The 25,473-nt window shown below is 42.3% G+C and overlaps 1 protein-coding gene across 4 annotated transcripts; it reads left to right on the forward strand.

Annotated features, from left to right (window-relative positions):
* Positions 1–9,853: 9,853 nt before the first annotated feature.
* Positions 9,854–22,228, forward strand: TMEM45B (transmembrane protein 45B). Of its 4 annotated transcripts, none has more exons than XM_072156707.1 (6): positions 9,854–9,961; positions 15,373–15,563; positions 16,946–17,158; positions 20,734–20,918; positions 21,020–21,165; positions 21,815–22,227. In XM_072156707.1, exons 2-6 carry the CDS (start codon positions 15,380–15,382, stop codon positions 21,930–21,932), a joined length of 846 nt encoding a protein of 281 aa, XP_072012808.1. In that variant the 5' UTR covers positions 9,854–9,961; positions 15,373–15,379; the 3' UTR covers positions 21,933–22,227. The 4 variants fall into 4 exon arrangements, with proteins under 4 accessions (XP_072012808.1, XP_072012807.1, XP_072012812.1 ...); XM_072156706.1 differs by lacking the exon at positions 9,854–9,961 and adding an exon at positions 10,014–10,156 and having other exon boundaries at positions 21,815–22,228; XM_072156711.1 differs by lacking the exon at positions 9,854–9,961 and adding an exon at positions 12,590–12,612 and having other exon boundaries at positions 21,815–22,228.
* The last annotated feature ends 3,245 nt before the right edge of the window (positions 22,229–25,473 follow it).

Consider the following 25,473-nt stretch of genomic DNA (forward strand, 5'->3'; position numbering starts at 1 on the left):
CACAATCTATTTTTAAGGCCTGTTTTTTAATCTACTTTTGTGAGTATAATATTAAAACATTTTCTTCACTAAATAGAAGCTCTGCTGCACTATTTTTTCCGTATCCCTTTCTTTCCTATACGGACCACTACGGAGTAAAGCGGAACCAAAAGGGCTGCGATCGAGTTTCCATCTGGAGGAAATAGTAACTCACACAGCCGCCCGCTGCATACCGCAAGTGGAAACATGGGATCCACGTGAACATCGCAGAGCCAGTGACACATGGAGAACCTGATGATCTTACCTTGTTATTACATCGCTTACCAGATTTAAGGTACTGTCCCACATCTACATTGAATACCTGAAAGACGTTGATGCAGAGGGAAAAGCTTCTTAGACAATTTGTTACTATAAGGAATACTGGACTCCCATTCCTTCCCTTCTCTCATTACGCTGTCATTTCTGAACAACTAGCCTGATCTTTAGTTTCAAAAATCTTGTTTTATACATATGTAAGTCTTGCCAGGAGGAAGTTGCCGAAGGTCCACTGGAGCAACAAGAACCAGCCGTTCAGGTGGAACAATATGTCTAGGAACCGGTTTTTCCCCAACTACATCTGAGACACGAGGATGTTATCGAGGTAGACCACAACACAAATATATGTCTCATTAATGAACTCCGAAAAAAACAGCTGGAGTGTTACAGAGTCCAAACAGCATGACCAGATACTTGAAGTGCCCATCATGAGTTTTGAAAGGGGGTCTTCCACTCATTGCCTTTGGAGATAGGGATGAGGTTATACACCCCACGTAAGTCTAGTTTGGTAAAGACCCTGGCTCCAAGTAAGCGGTCAAAAAATTCAGTGATCAACGGCAAAGGGTAGCGATTCTTCACAGTGATCTTGTTAGGGCCGCCATGCAGGGTCAGAGTGACCCATCCTTATTGGCCATGAAGAAGAATCCTGCACCAGCAGGAGAAGAGGTTTTGCGTATGAATCCCCTCTGCAGGTTCTCCTTCACGTAGGCAGACATAGCCACGGTTTCAGGCACAGAAAGAGGATACACCCGACCCCGTGGAGGAGACATATCCGGCAATAGGTCTACAGGGCAGTCGTAAGGGCAGTGCAGTGGCAGGGTCTCTGCTTGCTTTTCTGAGAAGACGTAAGCAAAGTCTCAATATGGAGCGGAGAGAACTACCAGTGGCTTGGATGACATTGGAAAAGACACGGTGGAGATGGAACAAATTACCTCCAAATAGCGTGACTGGCATTTTGGTCCCCAGCAGAGAAGTTCACCAGTCAGCCAGTTGAGCGCAGGTTTGTGTCGCTGCAACCACAGAAGGCCCAGAAAAACAACCAACATTAGCTGGAGAAGCACGTAAAAACAAAGTCTCTTCTTCTGCAAGGCTCAGGGCTCAGTGCGGTACCAGACCGGGTCGTAGAGCATCTGCCCACTGACAGAGGAGATGACCAGCGGTTTATGACGGACTACAGGAAGATGATGCTGAGGGACCAGGGCAGCATCCGCAAAATTTCCTGAATAACCGGAATCTAGGAAGGCAGAGACTTGAACATAATTACCTGTCCCAGAGCTGAGTAAGACAGGAATAGTCAGACGTGGAGCAGCTTTGTTCTCACCTAGGGACGCTTCTCCCAAGAAACCTAGGTGTGTGCGTTTCCCAGACGCTGTGGATGGACTGGACATGACATAATGAAGTGCTCCGTGCTGGCACAATAGAGGCAGAGGTTCTCCTGTCTTTGTCTGCAACGTTCTTGGGAAGACAGATGACACGGAAGGCGGTTGAGGTGGTCTTTGTAAGACTGGAGCCAGGCGGTGCAGACGTCGGGTCCTGACTTGCGGTTGTTCCAGACGTTGCTCCTCAGTAAACCGGATGTCAATCTGATGAGATCACTCAGCGTAGACGGCGGGTCCTGTACACACAGAGTGTCTTTGATCTGTCCAGACAGTCCTTTGTTAAACATAGCAAGCAAGGCCAAATCATTCTAATCCTGCTCGGAGGCTAAAGTACGGAACTGGACCGCATAGTCTCCAACATAAAAATCCCTTTGATGCAAGTTCAGCAGTGCTGCTGCAGAACCTTTTCATACACACCTCAGCTGCTGCAGAACCTATAGTACATACCTCAGCTGCTGTAGAACCTCATAATACACACTTCATCATGGGGGAGGGAGGTACGGGGGCGTGCATAATTAGCATCCCATGGTGCCGGACATCTCCCCCGTACTCCGGGCTGCTTATTTTAAGTTTCTTTTCTAGGTGATCCTAGCGTGTCAAATTTAGTGAAGGACAGCGCCAGATCAACATCAACAGGACTGTGGGTGAGTATTTCTAGGTATTTTTAATTTTTTTAAAAGGTTTATTTCCTTTAAGCAAGATTTCATTTATCTACTGCCTTGCTTATTGTGTAACATTAGCTTATAACTTGCATTCTCTGTTGTTGCAGAACTTGTCTATTGAAAAACAAAAGTTTTATTGACCCATAATAAAACAGATTTAAAGTATATTTAAATCTGTTACAACTGCTTCAAAAAGGATGTTTTTGTGTTACTGTTTTCACTAATTATATTTCAGAAGTGCATTCGAAAACTGAACTGTATTTGGACCTTATAGCATTGGGGATGCTCTATTAGAATTTGCTGGTGTGGAAAAGCCTAGGTGTCTCACATCTGTTCCTCCTTCAAGAAAATTACACCTTCAGTTCTAAATATAAAGCTTCATCAACGCTATAATATTAATGCATATAATTGCAACATTTTTATTAGGCACCATAAATTTGTAAGACTTCATAAATTTGCACGTTGACGCACCTCTCCTTCAATTATACAACCAACCAAAATTATAGGCCTGAAACCATTTTACAATATCCGAGATAAGTAATTTATGTTAACCAAAAACTACCCATTAAGCCTCTGTGAAAGAGAATTGAAATTGACATGCCAACCTAGGGAACTGCTTTCAGCAATTAGACTTGTTAATTCTTTGTTGTCACTAGACACCTTGAGGCAGCATATAACATTATATTTAGATGGTACTACAACCCTGATTATCTAAAAAGAGCCTATCCATCAACATAAGATTTCACACTGCTGATGTCCGTCCTTGAACCATGGACTGTGCAGAGTCCTGTGTCCCTGAGCGACATCACTGCTGGGGATGGAACACCTTACTGTACATGATAGCGATCTGCAGTACCCTCCACCAACCCTAGCCTTTTCTTGTGGCCTGGAGGCAGCTGGGGCCCAGAATACCGGAGTGGCTGGCTATTGCTGTGCGTATCACGGTGCTTGATATAGGGACCAGAGGACTGACCTAAAGCCTGGAATTTCTCCAGCAGGTGGTGTGTGCAAGAAATATGGAGGGAGAGGCTGATGCAGTGGTTTCTCCCTTGGGCAGCCCCTGAGGTGTCTGTGGGATGAATCCCTGGGTGATGGATGGGGAAGCCTGTGGTTGTAAACAGCCTGGATCCAGGGATTAGACGGAGGCAACGTTGTGCAAATCAACTTACAGTTCTTTATTCAACAGCAGCAGGCAACGGTCAAATGATTAACAGTAGATTTCAGCAGCAAATTTGGCAAGCTGGAGGAGTCATGGAGAGCTGGTCCACATGAAGCTAACACACAACCTGGTAGTAGATTCAGCCTGGGCTGGTAGAGATGGAGCTGAGTCCAGGTGGTGGATCTCGGCTCTGGGCTAAAGTCTCCTGACTTGCCTGATGGCCTGAGGCACCTGTGGTTCCTGGTATTAGGACACTTGCTGTGGCAGCACTGTCATGTGCTGCTCACTCTGACTAGACTAAACAGACTCAGACTTAAGACTTCACACCATGAGGTCTGACTCTCTGCTCTGACCATGTTCTCCCGCCCATATATACTCCTTTGGTCAGGTGGTAGCACTCTCTTATCAGCCTCCAGCTTTTTTTAAAAGAACATCATTGGACAACAACATTATGCATTGTTAACTCTTGTCTTACCAGGCAGTGGCTACAGCTGCAATCACTAGGTTCTCTAGTACTTAGTGTCCATCCATGAGTTCAGTTTTTCTGATTCAGTTTTTGATGTCCAAACCAGGAGTGGAGTGAAAATAGAGGAAGAGCAGCTTCTCTCAATGATAATCCTCACCCATTATAATCCACATCTGCTTTTGGCTTTAAAAACTGCATCTGAAAAACTGAACGTGCGGCTGCATCCTCAGAGACTTCCTACAGAGGTGATCAGTTTCCTTAAGCTTTTTTAAATCTGAACAGTGAGGGCTCTGATACTATTGGACCATGGCTGATAGGTACAAGAGACATAACTGCTGACTACGGAGGGCATCACTGTGACTACTGGGGGTGTTTTTGTGCCTACTGGAGACATCACTGTGACTACTGGCTACTTGGGGCAACACTGTGGCTACTAGCTACAGAGGGTATTATTATGGAAACTGGGAGGCATCATGGTGACTAATGGCTACTGGGGACGCCTGCATGAAGCTTAACCTCAACACTTATCAACCAGACTACAAAGCCATCAGCGAAACCATGCAGTCAAATTATTGGTAACAAGTATTTTATTCATCATTGCTTAGCAACAGCATAACATCTTTATTAAAAAAGAATTCAGAGGCTTATTGTTGGTCTAACATAAAATGCACATGTTTACTTGTATTAAGTTTTAAACATATTGCATGGCTCTAACTCAGGGGTGCATAACCTTTTTCAGTCCAAGGGCCGCATTGTCACACCACATCATCACAGGTCCCTGAGCTTCTCCTCTATACAGCAGGACAGGTCCTGCAACACCGTGCTTACTGCACAGTTCTTTTATTTAATTTTTGTCGCAAAATGCATGTGGCCCACAGGCCACGGGTTGTGCACCTCTGCTGTAACTGAATTACATTTTAAAATATCTGCCATTCATGGCTCTCTCAGCCAAAAAGGTTCAGCATCAAATATTGCTTTCTGCGACAACCTGGATTGTAAACAGTTTTTATGGATCTTTGTGCTAACTAGGGCCGCCACTAGGGATTTTTGCATACTCTTCTGCATGTGTCCACTCAGTATATAGATAGCCCCTGCACTTGCCCACTCAGGATATAGATAGCCCCCCAACACATGCCTCCCAGTCCATAGACAGCTCCCCCCAGTCCACAGTCAGTCCCCCTTAAATTAAGTGTCCACCCCAGATGCCACCCTTTAAAAAATTGTCCACCCCAGATGCCCCCTTTGCATAAATCCCCCCTATCATTAATGTGAGCAGCAGGGCTCTCTTGAAAAAAAATCTATACTCACCTTTGGTTTCCTCTCCCCATTTTCTCCTCCCGGCCCAGGCGCATACACCATCCGGCCCGGGTACATTGTAAATCCTATGTGGTGGCGTCCCAGCCGCGAGACGTCATGGTTTAAGGGACTGCGCGGCGCATATGTGCCCGGGCCGGAAGAGGAGAAGACGCAAGGTGAGTATAGATTATTTTTTTCAGAATGATGGCAAAAGGTCAGACAATGCTGGGGCGGTTTGTGGGTACTGTGAGTACTTTTGATTGTAAAACGGGGGGCCCTTGAACACAGTCCCACTAGACCCCCTTGATGGCGGGTAACCATAATGTATGATGAATGTAAATTCCACTGTCACTCTATATATATGCACTTACTTTCTCTTATTTATTTTTTCTACTGTTTAAAAAAACTTTCAATAAAAACATATTAAAGTGGCGTAAGTGTATCTAGTATGCAATCAGTATTTGTAAGTCAAGTTAAGAAATCAAATCCAAGACACAAATGCACAATGTAAAGGATAGACCTCATTCAGAAAAACACATCTGTGAAATATGGATCCCAGGCGGAACATTGTGCTACAAATATGTTTGTTCTCTGCATTGGATTATTTTTTTCGTGTTTTGGCATGCATTAAAGGAAATCTACCACCAGGATGATGGATTGTAAACCATATGCTGCTGTGTACCCCCTCTGGCAGCATCCTCTCTTCTTTTCCCCTTGTTTTTAAGAAAAAAAAGCTTAACATGACTGGCTTTGGGTTCTGTTAACAGCTATAGAGTTTCTAGCCCCTCAGATTTATTTTCGTAATTTTTAAAGCAATTTCCCTTTAAAAAAAGAACATAAGTAGCTGAAAGAATAGCAGATCCTGCCACAGGAGGCACCCACCAGTATGTCAGTGTGCTTGGTTTACAATTTTTGAATCTGGTGGTAGATGTCCTTAAATGTTGTTGAAAAAGAAAGCTAGAAATGTGCCTGAATGTCAGATGCTGCTTTTTCTTGAAATCTGCTCTGTAAAGTGTGATGCCACACGTTCCATTTTTAAAGCAAGTGTTTTCGGTCCGTTTAAAAACGCATGAGTTTGAACCTGTTTATCTATTGCATTTATATATTTAACGGACTGAAAACACATGGTTCAAAACGGTCCAAAAAACGTTTTAAACCCAAAGGGAATTTGCATTACCCAAAGGGAATCTGAGAGAGTGATTTGGGAAACTAACCACCTGGAAGCCTGTATGCGTTTTGAAACATAACACAAAGGCTAATCGTGCAATCACCTGTTGAAGTAATACCGTGTTTTTTTGAGATTGATAACAAATTACCTAGAAACTGGCCAGCTACCATAGCTGGAGGAACGCATGTTTTTTCCGTAATCAATGCAAAACATGGGAGGGACTTTTATCTGTTTGTTTACAGGGCACTGAAGCTGCGCTCAGATCACCTTCCATGCAGCCGGCAACACCCACCCGTATCCCAGCCCCTGATACAGTGCTGCAATATGGTGACGGGTGGCGTGGCGTTTCCCATGCCTTGGCCCAATCGTTTCAGATGCAGATGCATTTTGGCAGAGTCACACCCCCGTTGTGCCAGTGTTTAGAAATGCAGCACGTATTAAACTAAAGCGGCGTAAGTGTATTGCAAACTAATTTAACGCAAAACACCAGCGGCTCGTTCCCGATCGCAGGCGTTTCCATAGAAATGCTGATGTGATCGGGCCGCGGCCCGCCCACGTAGGCGCGGCTTTGTCCGCATTTGCGTTTTCAAACGCAGACAAAACCGCACCCACTGGGTCGGGCCCCGGCCCGATCGCATCAGCGTTTCCATGGCGTTTCCACCGCTCGTTCCCGATCGAGGACATTACCATAGAAACACCGATTCCATTGGGCCGTGGCAGACGCAAACGCAGACAAAACGGAGGGTGATGCCACACATGGCGTTTTGAATGCGTTTTTGGCCCGTTTTTAAGCAGTCCGTCAAAAAACGCATGCGTTTTTTAACCAGTTGCAATTAAGATAATTGGTAAAGGGATTTTCCCTGGAAACGCATATGCATTCAGGCCGAGGACCGCCCCCTGTGCACTAGCGTCACCTTAGGAATGGACGGCTATCAGAACGTACAACCACCTCACACTCTGGCAGCGGTGGCCAGACATGCGCTATTGAGCCCTGCCTGACCACCTGGATTCAGCGATCATTACCACTGGGCGGCTGTGTTATATGCAGTAACTCCCGGACATTTCATATACAAACACCTCTTGTTTCTTTGGGCAATCCCTCCAGCAGAGTTGCCCGTATCCAAGGACACAGTCTTGTTTCTAAGGGACCATATGACTACATTTATGAGAAATTATTTTCACACAGGTACATTTTTTTTAACCATTTGTAAAGTGCTACGGAATTTGATGGTGCTATATAAATAAAGATTATTATTATTAATAACATCTAATTGAAGAAATATTTATACCTGGCAGATTAATGAAACAGAATGTGAAAGCCCAGACGAGACTACCCCTTTAACCCCTTCCCGACGCGCGCCGTACTAGTACGGCGCGCGCCGGGTCCCGGTGCATGGGGAGGGCTCGCGGGCCGAGCCCTCTCCATAGCCGGTAAGTCTTTGCTGCATATTGCAGCAAAGGCTTACCGGTAACACCCGCGATCGGTGCTAGCACCGATCGCGGGTGTTTTCTCCGTGATCGCCGCCGGCAATGCTGCCGGCGGCTTCAAAGAGATGGCGCCGCATGGGCGCCGCCATCTTGTTGTGGATCGCTGCTCCCCGATGACGTCACGGGGAGCGGCGATCCGTCGCCATGGTAACCTCGGGTGTTCCGAACACCCGAGGCTACTTCCTTTTAACCCATGCATTACAATGTGCTAATTGCACATTGTAATGCATGGGGAGTAAAATCCACATATACTGCCATACTGTAGTATGGCAGTATATGATAGGATCGATCAGACTACCTAGGGTTAGAGTACCCTAGGGAGTCTGAAAAATAGTAAAAGTAAAAATAAAAAAAAGTTAAAAAAAAAAAAATTATAATAAAAAAACCTAAAAATTCAAATCACCCCCCTTTCCCTAGAACTGATATAAAAATAAATAAACAGTAAAAATCATAAACACATTAGGTATCGCCGCGTCCGAAAATGCCCGATCTATCAAAATATGATAATGTTTTTTCACTATGTTTAACCCCGTAACGGAAAATAGCGTCCAAAGTCGAAAATGGCATTTTTTTGCCATTTTGAAAAATATAAAAAAATTAATAAAAAGTGATCAAAAGGTCGCACAGTCCCAAAAATTATAGTAATGAAAACGGCATCAAAATTCGCAAAAAATGACACTATCCACAGCTCCGTACACCAAAGTATGAAAAAGTTATTGGCCCCAGAAGATGGCAAAATAAAAAAAAATATTTTGTACAGGAGGTTTTAATTTTTTTAAATGTATGAAAACATTATAAAACCTATACAAATTTGGTATCCACGTGATCGTACCGACCCAAAGAATAAAGTAGACATGTCATTTGGGACGCAGACTGAAAGCTGTAAAATCCAAGCCCACAAGAAAACGTCACAAATGTGGTTTTTCGCCATTTTCACTGCATTTGGAATTTTTTTCCCGCTTCCCAGTACACGCCATAGAATATTAAATACCGTCACTACGAAGTGCAATTTGTTACGCAGAAAATAAGCCATAACACAGCTCTTTATGTGGAAAAATAAAAAAGTTATAGATTTTTGAAGTTGGTGAGTGAAAAATGGAAGTGAAAAAACTAAAAAAGGCCAAGTCGTTAAGGGGTTAATTGCAGACACATTTGATGACTCACACAGCGTTTTTAGGCCGTTTTTGGGCCATTTTTAGGTAGTGCATTTTCAGATCGTAAAAAACGCATCCATTTTTTGAAAATGCATGCTTTTTTGTCCATTTTTCCGAATTTGTGCAATTAAAAACGGACAAAAACGCATGCGTTTTTAAAAACGGATGCATTTTTTAACCCATTAGTTTTTTACGATCTGTAAACGCACTAACTAAAAACGGCTCAAAAACGGCCTAAAAACGCCACGTGTGTCTTCACCCTTAGGGTGATGTCACACATGGCGTTTTAGGTCCGTTTTTGGCAGTTTACCATGCATTTGGCTGCTTACAAATTGTTTTTCTATTAAGATAATTGGAAAAAATGGACTAAAAACTGACCAAAAACGCCATGTGTGGCATCACCCTTACAGCGGATCATTGCAGCCTTGGACTAAAGTATAGTAAATTACCAACATCCAGAGGTCCATTTGTAACTAGCAGTCTTCTGTAAGTCGGGTGTTCTTAAGTAGGGGACCACCTGTACAGCTACTAGGCTCTTCCTTTTGTATGTCACCAGTTGTAAGGTGCCTGTTTGGTTCTGTGGCATTATTACATATTATTAGTGTTATTTACATGCAGGTTGCGCTGTTGTACATTCATGCAGGAGTACAGTGCTGTCTGGATCTATACTATACTGGGAGGATTGTGGAGATATGAGAGTCCGTTTTTCCAGAAGAAACCTGCAGGTAAGTAAGTATGTAACACAAGCAGAACAGGTTTTATTGCACCTATGTCATTCTGTCCAAAGGTGACAACAGGAGAATACACCTCCCCCAGCCGTCCCTGACATTAGTTATGGGGAGTGTACACCTGTTTCACATCTCCTTGTTGAGACCTGAGGAGCGCACAGGCACAGGTGAGAGCTCATACATTCACACTCTTCTCATGAATGACTTGTATAAATTCTTGGATCATCTTGCTCCCATCTAGGAATGACCGATTTTCTAATAATATCTAGTTATTTAATTGACATGTGTGCAATCGTCATGTATATCTTCCTCTGTTACTGTCTCTTCACCTTTTCCTATGGACTGTAAATGTGTATAGAGAGGTTAGTATTATTCTTACAATTAAGGGTGGGGTACAGGATTTTATAGGAGGGTGGGGACAGCATAGACAGGTAACAACATTGATCTGTACATAATGCAGAAGCTAATCAGATGCTGACATATGGCAACAACATGTTAACATTGGGGGAGATGTGTTCATGTGTCGCTCTTAATAAATACACAGTAGAGCTAGACCAGTCTTCTGTGTCTAAAGATGGTCTATCTAAACCGCTTAATAAATGTGGCAGTACCTATTTCAGATCGTTTTTCTTTTTTTAACTCCAGAATTCTGGTACAGACAAACCATTGTAAATGCAGTTGCATGCTGCCTGCGTTCATGGGTGATGTTAAAGGAAACCTACCACTTGAAGTGGCAGGTTTCTGATGGAAATACCGGGCACCAGCTCAGGGTGAGCTGGTGCCGGAGCTTATTTTCATTAGTGTTTTAAACCGCGGTTTAAAACACTTTTTAAACTTTATAGCCGGCGCAGGCTATGTAGCCGCGCGCACGGTAAGCGCCGAGCGCGTACCTGCCTGCGCCGGCTATAAAGTTTAAAAAGTGTTTTAAACCGCGATACCGCGGTTTAAAACACTAACGAAAATAAGCTCCGGCACCAGCTCATCCTGAGCTGGTGCCCGGTATTTCCATCAGAAACCTGCCACTACAAGTGGTAGGTTTCCTTTAACATAGCGTTTTGAGGAGTTTTGCCTAGTTGCTTTGTGTTAACTTTGTTTACGTAAATTTAATGTTAACGCAATGTAATTGGGGAAATCTCCTTCCCACAGCTCTTAAATTGCTTTCAATATGCAATTTTAAAGCATATTGAAAATGCAAACGCAGACAAAGCCGCACCTACCGGGGCGGGCCGCGGCCCGATCGCATCGGCGTTTCTATGGAAATGCCTGCGGTCGGGAACGAGCCACCGGTGTTTTGCGTTAATTTGCGTTTTCAAATGCAGACAAAGCGGTGCGTGTGGCACCGGCCTCGGGGCGCGTTCACACGTTGCGTTTTGGTCGCGTTTTCATTGCGTTTGAAACGCATATACAACAGCTGATGAGAGGTGATTTGCCTAATTACATTACCGTTTACGTCTGTAAACGCAATGTTAACGCATGTGTTAACAAAACGCATGCATTAACGCGTTGTTAATGCATGTGTTAACATCGCGTTTACGATGCGTTTTGTAAACGGAAATGTTAACAGTGATGTAATTAGGCAAATCACCCCTCCTCAGCTGTTGTATATGCGTTTCAAACGCAATGAAAACGCAAGTCAAAACGCAACGTGTGAACGCGCCCTCAGGGCACGTTCACGCGTTCCGCTAGTGCTGTGTTCATAACGCGACGCTAGCGCACAGGGGGCGGAGTTTGGGGCGATCGCATATGCGTTTCCAGAGAAACGCATGCGATGGGGTTATCAATCGCATGCATTTCCCGGGAAACGCATATGCGATCGGCCCGAGCCCCGCCCACTGTGCGCCAGCATCGCGTTATGAACGTGCCCTGAGGGCGCGTTCACACGTTGCGTTTTGGTCGCGTTTTCATTGCGTTTGAAACGCATATACAACAGCTGATGAGGGATGATTTGCCTAATTACATTACCGTTTACGTTTGTAAACGCAATGTTAACGCATGCGTTAACAAAACGCATGCGTTAATGCGTTGTTAACGCATGCGTTAACGTCGCGTTTACTATGCGTTTTGTAAACGGAAATGTTAACAGGGATGTAATTAGGCAAATCACCCCTCCTCAGCTGTTCTATATGCGTTTTAAACGCAATGAAAACGCAGGTCAAACCGCAACGTGTGAACGCGCCCTGAGGGTGAAGACACGTGGCGTTTTTAGGCCATTTTAGGACCGTTTTTAGTTTCAGATCGTAAAAAACGCGTGCGTTTTTGAACAGTTTAAATTAAGATAATTGGTCAAACCTGTCAAAAACGCATGCGTTTTTTAAGATCTGTAAACGCACTAACTAAAAACGGCCCAAAAACAGCCTAAAAACGCCACGTGTGTCTTCACCCAGAGGGCGATGTCACACATGGCTTTTTTGGTCCGTTTTTAAACATCCGTTTTCAGTCCGTTTTTGGCAGTTTACCATGCATTTGGCTACTTACAACCTGTGTATCTATTAAGATTATTTGGAAAAACATACAAAAATGCAAACGTTAAAAAACGGTCCAAGAACATGATGTGTGACATCACCCTAAATCCACAGCAACAGTTCACATTCTGCAGATTAAAACCAATAGTTCAAGGCATTCTGTGCGGCATGTCTTGAATTATGTTTATATCCCTTCCACTGTACTTGGGGTGTTGCCACACATCATGTTCTTGGACCGTTTTTTAACGTATGGATTTTTGTATGTTTACCTTGTGTTTGGCTGGTTTTAATCTGTTTTCCAGCTGCCTATACTTCTAGAAATGAAGATAAGCAGGTTCAAAGCATCCAAAAGCATGGTAAGCATTCAAAAACGCATGCATTTTAAACCGGTGAGCACATTTCCTATGGAGAGGGGAGGGGTCACCCCTCATCCTCCTCTCCAGCACACCTCCTGTATGCCCGCCCGTCCGTAGCATACGGTTAACTGCGTTTGTGTGATTGTAGCCATGGACTGTAAAAAAATTGACCGTGACTTCATGGTGCTAGTTGGGGCTCATTTATTACATTTGATTTCTATATGAATACTAAAGACATTGATCAATGGGAAGCAGAAGAGTTTTAGGTGGAGCCTTAATTCCATGGTTTGTTTGTAGTTGTGGTTTTCTACCTTATTTGTGTAGCTGTTGTCAGTGTGCAGTCAGCAGGAGGCCAAGCTATTCTATTTGTATTTGATAAACGGATACAGAGACTTGAAAAACCGGATGGAGGACTGCAAAATGAATAAGGACCCAGGTGACCATGACTGAATTGGAATTAAGCATGGGACACCCCATCTGGGGTGAAGAAAATGTAATCAAAATATACTGTACATAAATTATACTATTTGGATTTTAGAACCATAAGTTCCAGCATCGATTAAAATGTTAGTGTCGTGACAATACTTTGCACAACTGAGGCTTTGTTTCAATGTAGACAATTTTCCACACAGGATAAGACTCTTTTCTTTAACCTGTTGCACACAAGCAGCTTTGTTCCAAACTCACTTTGTACACATGTGGGATTTACCATACTGAGCCAAGAATTATTACTCACCTGAACTGACATTCTGGAAGGCACACGCAAAGAGTTTGAATGAACTTGCTTGTGCAAAGCTGACATAAGGCCATGTTCACACACTGGAGCACATTTATTATTTGGGTCACAAGGTCCTTCTTTTTAGACTGTGATTTTATCTTGCGAGATAATTCGCAAGGGCTTAATAATTGGATGGTGGAAAGTGTCTGAAATGATTCTCCACAATGAAGAAGGTGTTATAGAACTTGGTAGACTTGCTTTTTGTGGGTCTGAGTGTGCAATACAAATTTGCGGAAGAAAAATGTGTTGTTATCCTAGAAGTACAGGAAAAGTATCATGCATGCCTTAACATCAACCTCATTGAAAACCAATGCGTTAATGCCACATGTGAACAACCCTCAGGGCGCGGTCACACGTTCCACTAGTGTTTATAACACTAAGCTAGTGCTCAGGGGGCGGGCCTCGGCCCGATCGCGTATGAGTTTTCAGAGAAACTCATGCAATCAGGTTATCGCACCAGCACTAGCTCCGTGTTATGAACGCAACACTAGCGGAACGCATGACCGCGCCCTGAGGGTTGTTCACATGTGGCGTTAATGCATTGGTTTTCAAATGCATTACAACAGCTGAGGAGAGGAGATTTGCCCAATTACATTGCTGTTAACATTTTGCAATTTACAAAATGCAGTGCTAACATTGTATAAATGGCTGTGTTTTGTAAAAGAAAATGTTAACAGCAATGTAATTAGTCAAATCTCGCTGTTGTACCACGTTTGAAAATGTAATGTAATTGCAATGTGTGAACGCCTGCCATAGTACGGATTCTCCGGCACAAAGTCTCAGTTTTTAATAAAATTCTGTTTAGCCGGGCTGGGGAGGGATTTTTTTTTAAAAAAACAGACCTGTACTCACCTCCTCCATCATTCCCGGTGTCCCACTCTGGCGTCTCACCGGGCCGTGGCCCTGTCTGTTTACAGTGACGGCTCTAAAATTAAAAAAAAATATTGAACAACCCCTTTTACAGCCAAAGGAATATAATGTAAATCCACTTTAAATATGTATATAAAAATCATTTTCATACTTCAAGTTTTTGTAATTATATCTCTTTCAAGAAAAGCTGGGTTACAGCAAATTACTGTATGTTTAGGGGCATGGCTAGACTATGTAAATAAACCCTAAAGCAAGTAAATGGACAAAATCTAGAAGATGCCACACCAAGACAAAAAAAGAAGAAAAAAGTAAATCCCTTTTATCCACATGTTATAACTGTCTGCTTGGCATTTACATTATTATGTTAATGTACAGAGGATGTGCTATTGTACTTATTAATACCTTCTTCTGAACTTTGTGTTAAGAACAAATAAAAACTTCTAGAAAAGCATGAGAATCTGAGTCATGTCCACACAATATGCTCCGAAATTTTAATTGAAACAAATCCAGCAAATGCAGTCTAAAGAGTGGGTAAAAACGAAACATATATCCCAGCGGGCATATGCACCCTCAGGCCTAACGTAAAGATACTTCATAATTATCTGTTCTCATTGTTTGATATGCTGATGTACTCATAAGACACAATGTGTTTGTTACGTATACAATTGCTCATATGATATAAATACACACATATCAGTACGCTTGGTCTTTGCGATAGTTCTATTCAGATTTATTAAAGTGGCATTGGCTCTTTAATAAATCTTCCTGGGATTGCAAGTAGAGTCCCAACACCCGGGTGGGTAGTGGTGGGACCAGTACAATGCACAATCAAAAAATTTCTGAGTAATAATGGGGACGCTTTTAAAAGCTTAATTACTATGGTAATTCTGTTGTCTCCACCTTATGAGAGCTGCATTATAATGTATCACTAATATCTCTTTTACCTTGCCCTGTATAATGAGGCTAACTGTTCATTTTTTTATTTTTATTTTTTTGTGGTGTGCAATCATTGTGTCATATTCCATTGGCACACTGCTGCTCCTGAAACCTAGGGAAGGGCGGATCACATGCGCTCCTTATCACTTTACTGATAATGTTTCTGTTTCTCTCAGAAAACAAATGGCGAATTTCAAAGGTCATGCATTGCCGGGCAGCTTCTTTCTGGTGTTCGGCCTGTGGTGGTCGGTGAAGTATCCACTCAAATACTTCAACAGCCGAAACAAGGGAAAATGCAGAAGCAACAAATGTTTCAAGCGCCTGGAGCTCATCGAAGGCATAATGAAGGCTGTATTTTCTCTTATCGGTAAGGACTGTGTCCACTCTGTAGGTTTTGATGATAGAGTTTACAACAGGATATGGGCCTACACCCTTAAAACCTTGCTTTCTTAAAATGCATTATGAAGACTGCTTGGTGGTGTAGGAGCCATCGTATTATAAGGCCCCTTCCACACTAGCGTTTTTCACGCGCAAGTTCTGCGTGTGCTTTTGACGCGCAGAACTTGCATTGCACTCTGTCCCATTGTTTTCAATGGGTCTTTCCTCATTTGCGTTGTTTTTCACACGAGTCAAAATCGCAGCATGCTCTACTTTTGTGTTTCACACGCGTTTTTCCCGCCCCATTCAAGTCTATGGAGACGCATCAAAAATGTATTGCACTCGCAAGCAATGCAAGTGCAATGCGCTTTAAACGGATGGGTTGCTAGGTGACATGAATAATTCCCTTGCTTGAGATCGAGCATTTAATTAAAAAAACACAGTGAAGAATAGAATAAAAACAGTGAACGCAGGATCATTTAAGTGAAAAACACAGTGAAGAACACAGTGAAGAATAGATTACAGATGTTCGGCACATCTGCTTACTTGTCGGGAGAAACGCGCGGAACGGTGCGAACAAAATAGCATGTGAAAAACACTATATATGTGTGTGAAGAACACATTGCAGATGTTTCTATACATCTGCAATGTGTTCTTCACATATATATTGTTCTTTACATGCTATTTTGTTCGCACCGTTCCGTGCGTATCTCCCGACAAGTAAGCAGATGTGCCGAACATCTGTAATCTATTCTTCACTGTGTTTTTCACTTAAATGATCCTGTGTTCACTGTGTTCACTGTTTTTATTCTATTCTTCACTGTTCTTCACATCTGCTAACTTGTCGGGAGATAATATACGCGCGGAACAGTGAAGAATAGATTGCAGATGTTTGCATACATCTGCTAACTTATCAGAAGACATTCTTTTTCAATTAAATAAAACATTTTATTCCCGAACCATGGTCCCTTTGAAAAATTCTCGAGTCTTCCATTGACTTAAAAAACGCGCGTGAAAAACGCCCCGAAAACACTAATGACTCCAAGGAAAAATGGAACAAAAACGCCAGTTTTTCACGCATTGCACCCTGACGTGAAATGCAACACTAGTGTGGAAGGGGCCTAACTGATAGAAGATAGAATGGGGTTGTATTCCATTCTATACCGACAAATCCTGTTGGTGAACATCAAAGCAGGTTTCTAGCAATTAAGGGTTCAAGAGTCAACGACTCTCCTGCCTATGCTTACAATCAGCTAGCCACTGGGGTATCTGCCATATTAAAATAAGTTGTCCACATTTGTTGGGGACCTGATTGGCTGCTAGGCCATTGCCTTTTCTTGGCTCTAATGGTTTCTGATTCTCTCCTTGTAGGGATACTGGCTGAACAGTTTGTTCCAGACGGTCCACACATGCACCTTGTCGATAGTGATGAGCATAGCTGGGTAAAGCTGATGAACTGGCAACATACCACAATGTACTTCTTCTTTGGGCTCTCTGGGGTAGTGGATATCTTGACATACTTCCCCCTAAACATTCCACAAGGGCTCGACCGTCTTTCCTTGGCTTTGGCTGTTTTTATTGAAGGTAACTATGTGGCACATTTATCAGTGATGACCTTTTATTCCTTTGTTTTTGATGTTTCATTGTATTCTGTGATTTAGTGTTTAGTTATTTATTAATCAGGTCAAATTTTGCACAATTTTAAACAGGCAGAATTGATATATCCATTTAATCACACCTAGGGGAATAAGCCACGGCCAATTTTCAAGACAGAACAATACTAAATTTAGTGCTTTCCATAGAGTGGGGAAAAAGTATTTAGTCAGACACCAATAGTTCCAGTTCTCCCACTTAAAAAGATGAGACCTGTAATTGACATCATAGTAAGACATCAACTATGAGAGACAAAATGTGAAAACAAATCCAGAAAATCACATTGTCTGAATTTTTTTGTTGGCAAAGCCAGAGGTCAAACATTTTCTGTAAGTCTTCACAAGGTTGGCGCACACTGTTGCTGGTAGGATGCCCCATTCCTCTATGTAGATCTCCTCTATAGCAGTGATGTTTTGAGGCTGGGCAACACAGACTTTCAACTCCCTCCAAAGGTTTTCTATGGGGTTGAGATCTAAAGACTGGCTAGGCCACTCCAGGACCTTGAAATGCTTCTTATAAAGACACTCCTTTGTTGTCCTGGCAATGTGCTTGGGATTATTGTTGTGCTGAAAGACCCAGCCACGTTTCATTTTCAATGCCCTTGCTGATGGAAGGAGGTTTGCACTCAAAATCTCATGATACATGACCTCCTTCATTCTTTCATGTACACAGATCAGTCGTCCTGGTCCCTTTAAAGAGAAACAGCCCCAAAGCATGATCCCCTCATACTTCACAGGAGGTCTGGTGTTCTTTGGATAGAACTCAGCATTCACTCTCCTCTAAACAAGACGAGTTGTGTTTCTACCAAATAGTTCCATTTCATCTGACCAAATGACATTCTCCAAATACTCTCCTGAAACATCCTTTCTAGCAAACTCTATATGGCCCCGAATATGTGCTGGCTTAAGCAGGGGGACACATTTGGCACTGAAGGATCTGAGTCACTTGTGGCGTAGTGTTTGTTACATTGGTCTCAGCTTTCTGCAGGCCATTCACTAGGACCACCGATGTGGTTTTGGGGTTTTTGCTGACGGTACTTGTGATCATTTTGACCCCACGGAGTAAGATCTTGAGTAAAGCCCTTGATTGAGGGAGATTATAAGTGGCCTTGTATGTGTTCCATTTTCTAATTATTGCTCACACAGTTGGATTCTTCACACCAAGCTGCTTTTATGTTCTCACCCATTATGATCCACACCTGCTTTTGGCTTTGAAACCTGCATCTGAAAAACTGAATGTTTGACCGCACCCTTAACGAACTGGCCCTTTTTTGTTTTTACATTTCCATTTTTTATTCCCCACCTTCATAAATCTACAACTTTTTTATTTTTACACCTAAAGAGTTCTGTGACGGCTTGTTATCTGCATAACAAATTGCACTTCATAGTGACTGTATTTAATAGTCCATGGCGTGTACTGGGAAGTGGGAAAAAAATTCCAAATGCAGTGAAAATGGTGCGCCCCAAATGACAAGTCTACTTTATTCTTTGGATCGGTACTTTATTCTTTGGGAATACCAAATTTGTATAGGTTTTATAATATTGTCATACATTTACAAAAATTAAAACCTCCTGTACAAAAATTACGTTTTCAATGCTACCATTTTTAGGGCTGTACGACCTTTTGATCACTTTCAAAATGGCAAAAAAGCCATTTGGGCGCTATTCTCCATTACGGGGTTAAGTACAGTGAAAACCTGTTATTATATTTTGATTGGGCATTTTAGGACGCGGTGATACCTAATGTGTTTATGATTTTTACAGTTTATATTAGTTATAGGGAAAGGGGGGTGATTTGAATTTTTGGGGTTTTTTATAATTTTTTTAAAGTTTTTTTTTTTTATTTTTTTTTTACTTTCACTATTTTTCAGACCCCCTAGGGTACTTTAACCCTAGGTTGTCTGATCAATCCTACCATATAGTGCCATCGTACAGTATGGCAGTATATGGGGATTTTCCACCTCATTCATTAAAATGTGAAAATCGCACATTGTAATGAATGGGTTAAAACTAGACAGCATTCGTCGGGAAGGGGTTAAAGAAGGAGTGCCAGGTCTGTGCGCCAGAAATCTTGCTTGCTTGTAGATGACCAAATGCTTATTTTCCACCATAATTTGCAAATAAATTCTTTAAAAAACAGACAATGGGGCAGATTTACTTACCCGGTCCATTCGCGATCCAGCGGCGCGTTCTCTGCGCTGGATTTGGGTCCGGCCGGGATTTAATAAGGTAGTTCCTCCGCCGTCCACCAGGTGGCACTGCTGCGCTGAAAAGCATCGGAACGCACTGGAGTTAACCGGCTCGGGCTGAGTGCAGGTAAGCGCGCCCCGAGCAACACATTTAACGTTCTTAAATGTGGCGGTTTTTCCCGAATATGTCGGGTTTTCGTTCGGCCGCGCCCCCGATTTCCGTAGCGCGCATGCCGGCGCCGATGCGCCACAATCCGATCGCGTGCGCCAAAATCCCGGGGCAATTCAGGCGAAATCGCCGCAAATCGGAAATATTTGGGTAACACGTCGGGAAAACGCGAATCGGGCCCTTAGTAAATGACCCCCAATGTGATTGTCTGGACTTGTTTTCACATTTTTTTGTCTCTCGTAGTTAAGGTCTACCTATGATGTCAATTACAGGACTCTCTCATCTTTTTGGTGGCTGACTAAATACTTTCATGCTTTCTTTGAGACCTTCATTGGTGGAAAAATCTATCCTAAGGTTAGGGAACATCTCTGGTCCTCTCGCTGAACAAATGCCTATAGTATTTCTGTAAATTTGCATGTCTGCGACAAGAATACTTGTCACACTGTATCTGTTGTCATATCTGGCGGTCCGGAACAGTGCAAATAAATAGTTTTCATCATCAAAATCAAGCATGATAAACCAGGGACACTTTACCGAAGAACCAGGCACCATGGCTCTGGTAATCATCTTATATTTGTTATACATGTCTCCTAATGGAGTGTTCCACTAAAGGGTTTTCTCACAAAACAAGTTGGACCCTATCCACAGATCACAAGTGCAGGGGTCCGCGCGCACCCCCGTCGCAGGATTTAGACGGCCAGAGCAGCCGGTCGCGCAAGGGGAGCAGACGGAGATTGCGCTGCGTTCAACAATCTCTGTCAGCTCCATAAAGATGAACGAGGCACCGGCTATGCACGAACGGCTACTCTGGCCATCTCGTGGTGCTATAAGGTGTGCAATGTGGATACATAATACATTGTAAATTTATTTATTTATCACAATATAAAGTTGAAATAAAATATTATCTAGAATCTTAGCAGGGGCATGACAAGTGGTTTTCACTGTATCTCACAGTCCAATTTTTTTTTTTTTTTTTTGTGGGTTTCCTCCAGGTCCTCTGTTTTTTTCCCACACTCCAAACATACTGGTAGGTTGATTAGATTGTGATCCCCATGGGGACAGGGACTGATTTGGCAATATCTGTGCAGCGTTGCCTAATCTGTGCTCGCTAAATAAATAAAGGAATTATTATTATTATTTTTTTTTTAGGTCTTCTCTTCTATTTTCACGTCCAGAATCGACCACCTCTTGATCAGCACATCCATTCACTGCTTCTCATAGCCGTTTTCGGGGGTTCTATCGGTATTATGATTGAAGTGTTTTTAAGAGACAACATTGTTCTGGAAATGTTCCGCTCTAGTCTGGCAATACTCCAGGGGTCTTGGTTCTGGCAGGTCAGTCTGAATACATAGGGATATTCGCATAATCATGGCCAAAATGATTGGCTGCAATATATGATCCCACAGATGCATTATTCATTCTCTTTTCCTTATAGATTGGATTTGTGCTGTACCCACTCGGAGGAGCCCCTGAATGGGATGAGAAGGATCATGAAAACATCATGTTCATAACTATGTGCTTCTGCTGGCACTATGCTGTGTCCCTAATAATTATTTCCATGAATTATACATTAGTGTATTGGTAAGTGGGAACAGATTATTTTCTATTTTATTTTGTTTCATTTTGTAGTTCTGTATTGAAAAAGGATCATTCCCAATTGCTCAATAGTCTAACCAATCTTTGGCCTCATTTGCTTACTGGTAATTCTATGATTAAAGGGGTTTTCCCATGAAGCAAAGTTAGGCCCTATCCATAGAATAGGGCCAAACTTGCTGATCAGTGGGGGTCTCAGTGCTGAGATCCGTTGGATCCATTGTCGCTCTGTCAGATTAATGCAGCATTAACATTCTGCTCCATAAATCTCTGTGGAGCTGACAGAAATTGCCAAGCGCCGCACTCCAAGATGACCTGCACGGCCGTCGGCTCCATTAGTCTGAGGAGCAGCGAGGGCTCCAAAGGACCCCTCATTCCGAGACCCCCACTGATCAGCAAGTTAGGCCCTATCCTTGCTTTGTGGGAAACCCCTTTAAAGTGGAAATTACATCTACATACAAAATTGCAGACAATATCACTGCTATTAGCTTTGGTCAAGTGAGCTATTAACTTACCTCGTCTTCAATGCTGATGAATCAGTATCCTCAGAGCTCTCCATCTTGGTCATACAGCAGGCATACAAGCATATTGGCCTGAGTGATTCCACTAACTAAAATGGCTAGTTTTTTTATTTTAGGTGTGTAAGAAGAAACAAAGGTGTGGCTGGAGATGTGACCATTGGAATCAGGAAGTTAAATCCCAATAACCATGGAGAGGCCCAGGCTGCTCTTCTTGCTGCCTCTGATGAGGAATAAGTATGCATTAGGGAAGGGAAATGCTGAGCCTAACAGCCATCTCTAAAGTACACGTCTCAAGCTTAGAAAACAACCTTCCTTGGATTTTATGTCGGTCAGTGGGTGATGAACTCTACGGATCTTCGGCTCTGCACAGAAGGATCCTATAAAGCTCTGTACACTTACAGAATGGGCAATGCACTGAACTGTTCTTACACATCATCCCCACGTTACTCCCCAACCTGAAGTTTGTTCTGAGTGTTTAAGCTGTAATTTATTAAACATACTCCAATGTTTTCTAAAAAGTAGCAGCCTGGTAGGTTCTTTGCCTTGTGTGTTTCTCCTGGATATGTGATATTTATAACATTTGAAGAGTGTCACTAATCGTTGGCTAGATATGTAACAATCAGGAACATAAATCCCAATAATAATAATATATTGGGATAATAATCACAATAAACTTGAAGTTCTATTGAGTGTCTACTAAACAAAACCACTTGGAACTAATATGAGTGACAAATTTATATTTTGTTTCACAACAAAATATTATCCATTTTATTTCTGTGGGATATGGACTTATACACCACTGTACTGTAACCAAGCCACAGATTTATTTATTTAATTTAATATATTATTTAATTTATTTAATTAAAGCAACTTTTATTACTTATAGATTCTGTCAGCAGCTTTTAGACCAGTAAACTACCTCTATCAGATAGTGTAGAAAATATAATTTCAGAAGCAGATACAAACAATTAAAGACTTCGGGGGACATTTATAAGGGCATGTATGCCAGTTTTCTGCTGTACAAGCCATGAAATAATCACAATGCCTAGAAAACCACCAGTAATTGTGATTTCCCTTTACACGCCAAGTCAGCGTGATGGGGGACACATCCGGTGTTGTAGTGGGCTGGCGTGGCGTTCTTGTGCATTTGCTACTGCCGTTCATATTGATGTATCCAGTAGTGCAAGAAGGGGCATGGCTTAATCCCCCCCCCCCCCCCCCCCCATTATCTGAAGCTCATATTCCCAACTTTGTCTTTAACTGCCTGCATCAGCTCCAAAGGACCCCTTTGGAGCTGATCCAATAGTCTAGTCTTATTCAATCTTATGTTATACGTGGATGATTTTAACCTGAACAAGATGGATTATGATTGAACTATACCATTTGATGCTGAACCTGACAGGGGATCCATTGCTCTTGGAAGTTCCATGGGGATGAGCTGGCATTCTGCATGTTTGTTTAAAGGGAGGGCCAGTGGCAGAGGAGAGCAAGCAGCAGCACTTGTCCTACCATCACTCAAGGAACTGCGCTCTGGGGCTTGTGCACACACCCTCAAGGATACTTCTTGTTCCAGTCATAGCTCCTCACCAACAGGTGAATGATCACTCTGCTCATAAGTGGAGGTTGACATCTTGTCAGGCAAGGAGAGGATGCAGCTCTCAGACATTGAGCAAAGCTCTAATCCAATCAAGAGGGTCTGGCAGTGCTGGATCATCTTGCATCTAACTATACGAGTATAAAATTGAATTATAAATAATTCTGCTTGTGTTAGAACATGCAACAGACTTCAACCCAAGGAAGGTAACATGAAGGTGCTGTTATGATCCACCAACCAAAAAAAAAAAAAAACCAAAAAAAAATGGTTTGCTTTGTGCAACCGTCACTCTATAGATCTTATGCTGCTGACTGTGCAACATCTCCAGCACGCTATCGAAAAGACAAAGATTGAATACAATTCGCTGGATAATGAATTTAAGTTGAATGGTAACACTGAGTTATATGATAAAACACATGAAGAAATTAGAGATAATATGGCTAAACTCAGAGAGACATTACTTCGCAATAAACTGTCTAAATTTGAAAGAGACATTAGAGACTATCAATTGAACCGTGTGTACACCTGGTCAGAAGAACGGAGATACAATCGAAGGAAGAAAACTAATGAGTCTAGCGTGTCAGAAAGCAATCAGACAGATGGCGAAACTAAGTATACTAAAAAGAACAAGACTGGAACGAAAAAAAGTGAAAAATCTAAAGATTTTTTAGGAAGTCAAGAAGATGGGGTGAACGACACGGAGACATCAAGCGACGGTGCAACCGGGGGTACCCCAAAGGGGATGACCACCAGACTGAAGCAGAAGAAGAAATGAGTGAACTGGCTGTGAATATCTCGACTCGAGAATTATCTTCCATTGAGAACCGTGTTATAAATAAAGGTTTAGGGTTTGTCCCAACTCAGGACGTCACTCAATTTGACTTTTTGGTTGATTTTTACAAATTTTGTCGAAACTTAAGGATAAAAATGTTTTTTCAAGGTCAAAATAAGAAAAACAACGCGATCCCCCTGGCACTGAAAAAGAAAAGTTCGTTTGATCCCGAAATATCCTCTCCATTTTTGGCGACCTTTGAAAAAATGGTCGTTGATGAAGTTTCCAACAAATGGGATTCTTGTAGAAACCACGTGTCGAATAATTTATCTAAAGATGAAAGAAATGCGTTAACATCATTGAAAAAAGATCCTTCTATAATAGTGAAGAAGGCGGATAAGGGAGGCGCCACTGTAATAATGAACAAACAAGATTATTATGAAGAGGCATTGAATCAACTGTCAGACACAGTGGTTTATCAGAAATTAGACCAAGATCCTACTAAAGAATTTAAGAAGTATATCGATCAGATGCTACAAGATGCCGTCCTAGAGGGTAGCATAACGGAAAATATAAGTAAAGCTCTGTCATCCGATTCCCCCAGGGTCCCCGTTCTATACTTGTTACCCAAGATACATAAAGGGTTAAACCCCCCGCCTGGCCGCCCTATCGTATCCAGTGTGAATTCTATTTTACAACCATTATCCATATACGTGGACTCATTCTTACAGAAGATTGTTGCGAAGTTGCCTAACTGTCTTAAAGACACAAACGTTCCTGACTAAACTAGAAGAAGTGAATGCTGCTGAAGTCACATGGTTATGTACATTAGATATTAAAAGCTTGTACACTAATATACCCTATGACGAAGGAACTGGAGCAGTGCATGAAGCACTGAAAAAGGAGCCGTCTTTAAACAACAGAGACATTAAATTTATTATGATGTTATTGGAGGTTATTCTTAAGAAGAATTATTTCAGACTTGGAGAAGAATTTTACTTGCAGCTACAGGGATCCTCCATGGGGGCCCCTGTGGCTCCGAGTTATGCTAATATTTATATGTCTTTTTTTGAGAACGAATTTGTACATGAGAGCCAGTGGTCTGAATCTATTGGGCTGTGGACCAGATATGTGGACGATGTCTGCCTGTTATGGAAGGGGTCTGAACAAAGTCTAGAAGAATTTATCACATATCTGAACCAATGTCATCCCCTTATTAAATTTTCTGCAGAGAAAAATAAGCAAGTAATTCATTACTTAGATGTTGAAGTGAGGAAATTTCAAGACCAATTCACCACTACTCTATATACTAAAGAAACAGATCGAAATAACCTGCTTAAACACGATAGCTACCATGCCCCTCAGACGTTTAAAGGGATCCCGAAAGGGCAATTTATAAGAGCTCGCAG

The sequence above is a fragment of the Engystomops pustulosus genome, chromosome 6, assembly GCF_040894005.1.
Source record: "Engystomops pustulosus chromosome 6, aEngPut4.maternal, whole genome shotgun sequence".
Classification (NCBI taxonomy): Eukaryota; Metazoa; Chordata; class Amphibia; order Anura; family Leptodactylidae; genus Engystomops; species Engystomops pustulosus.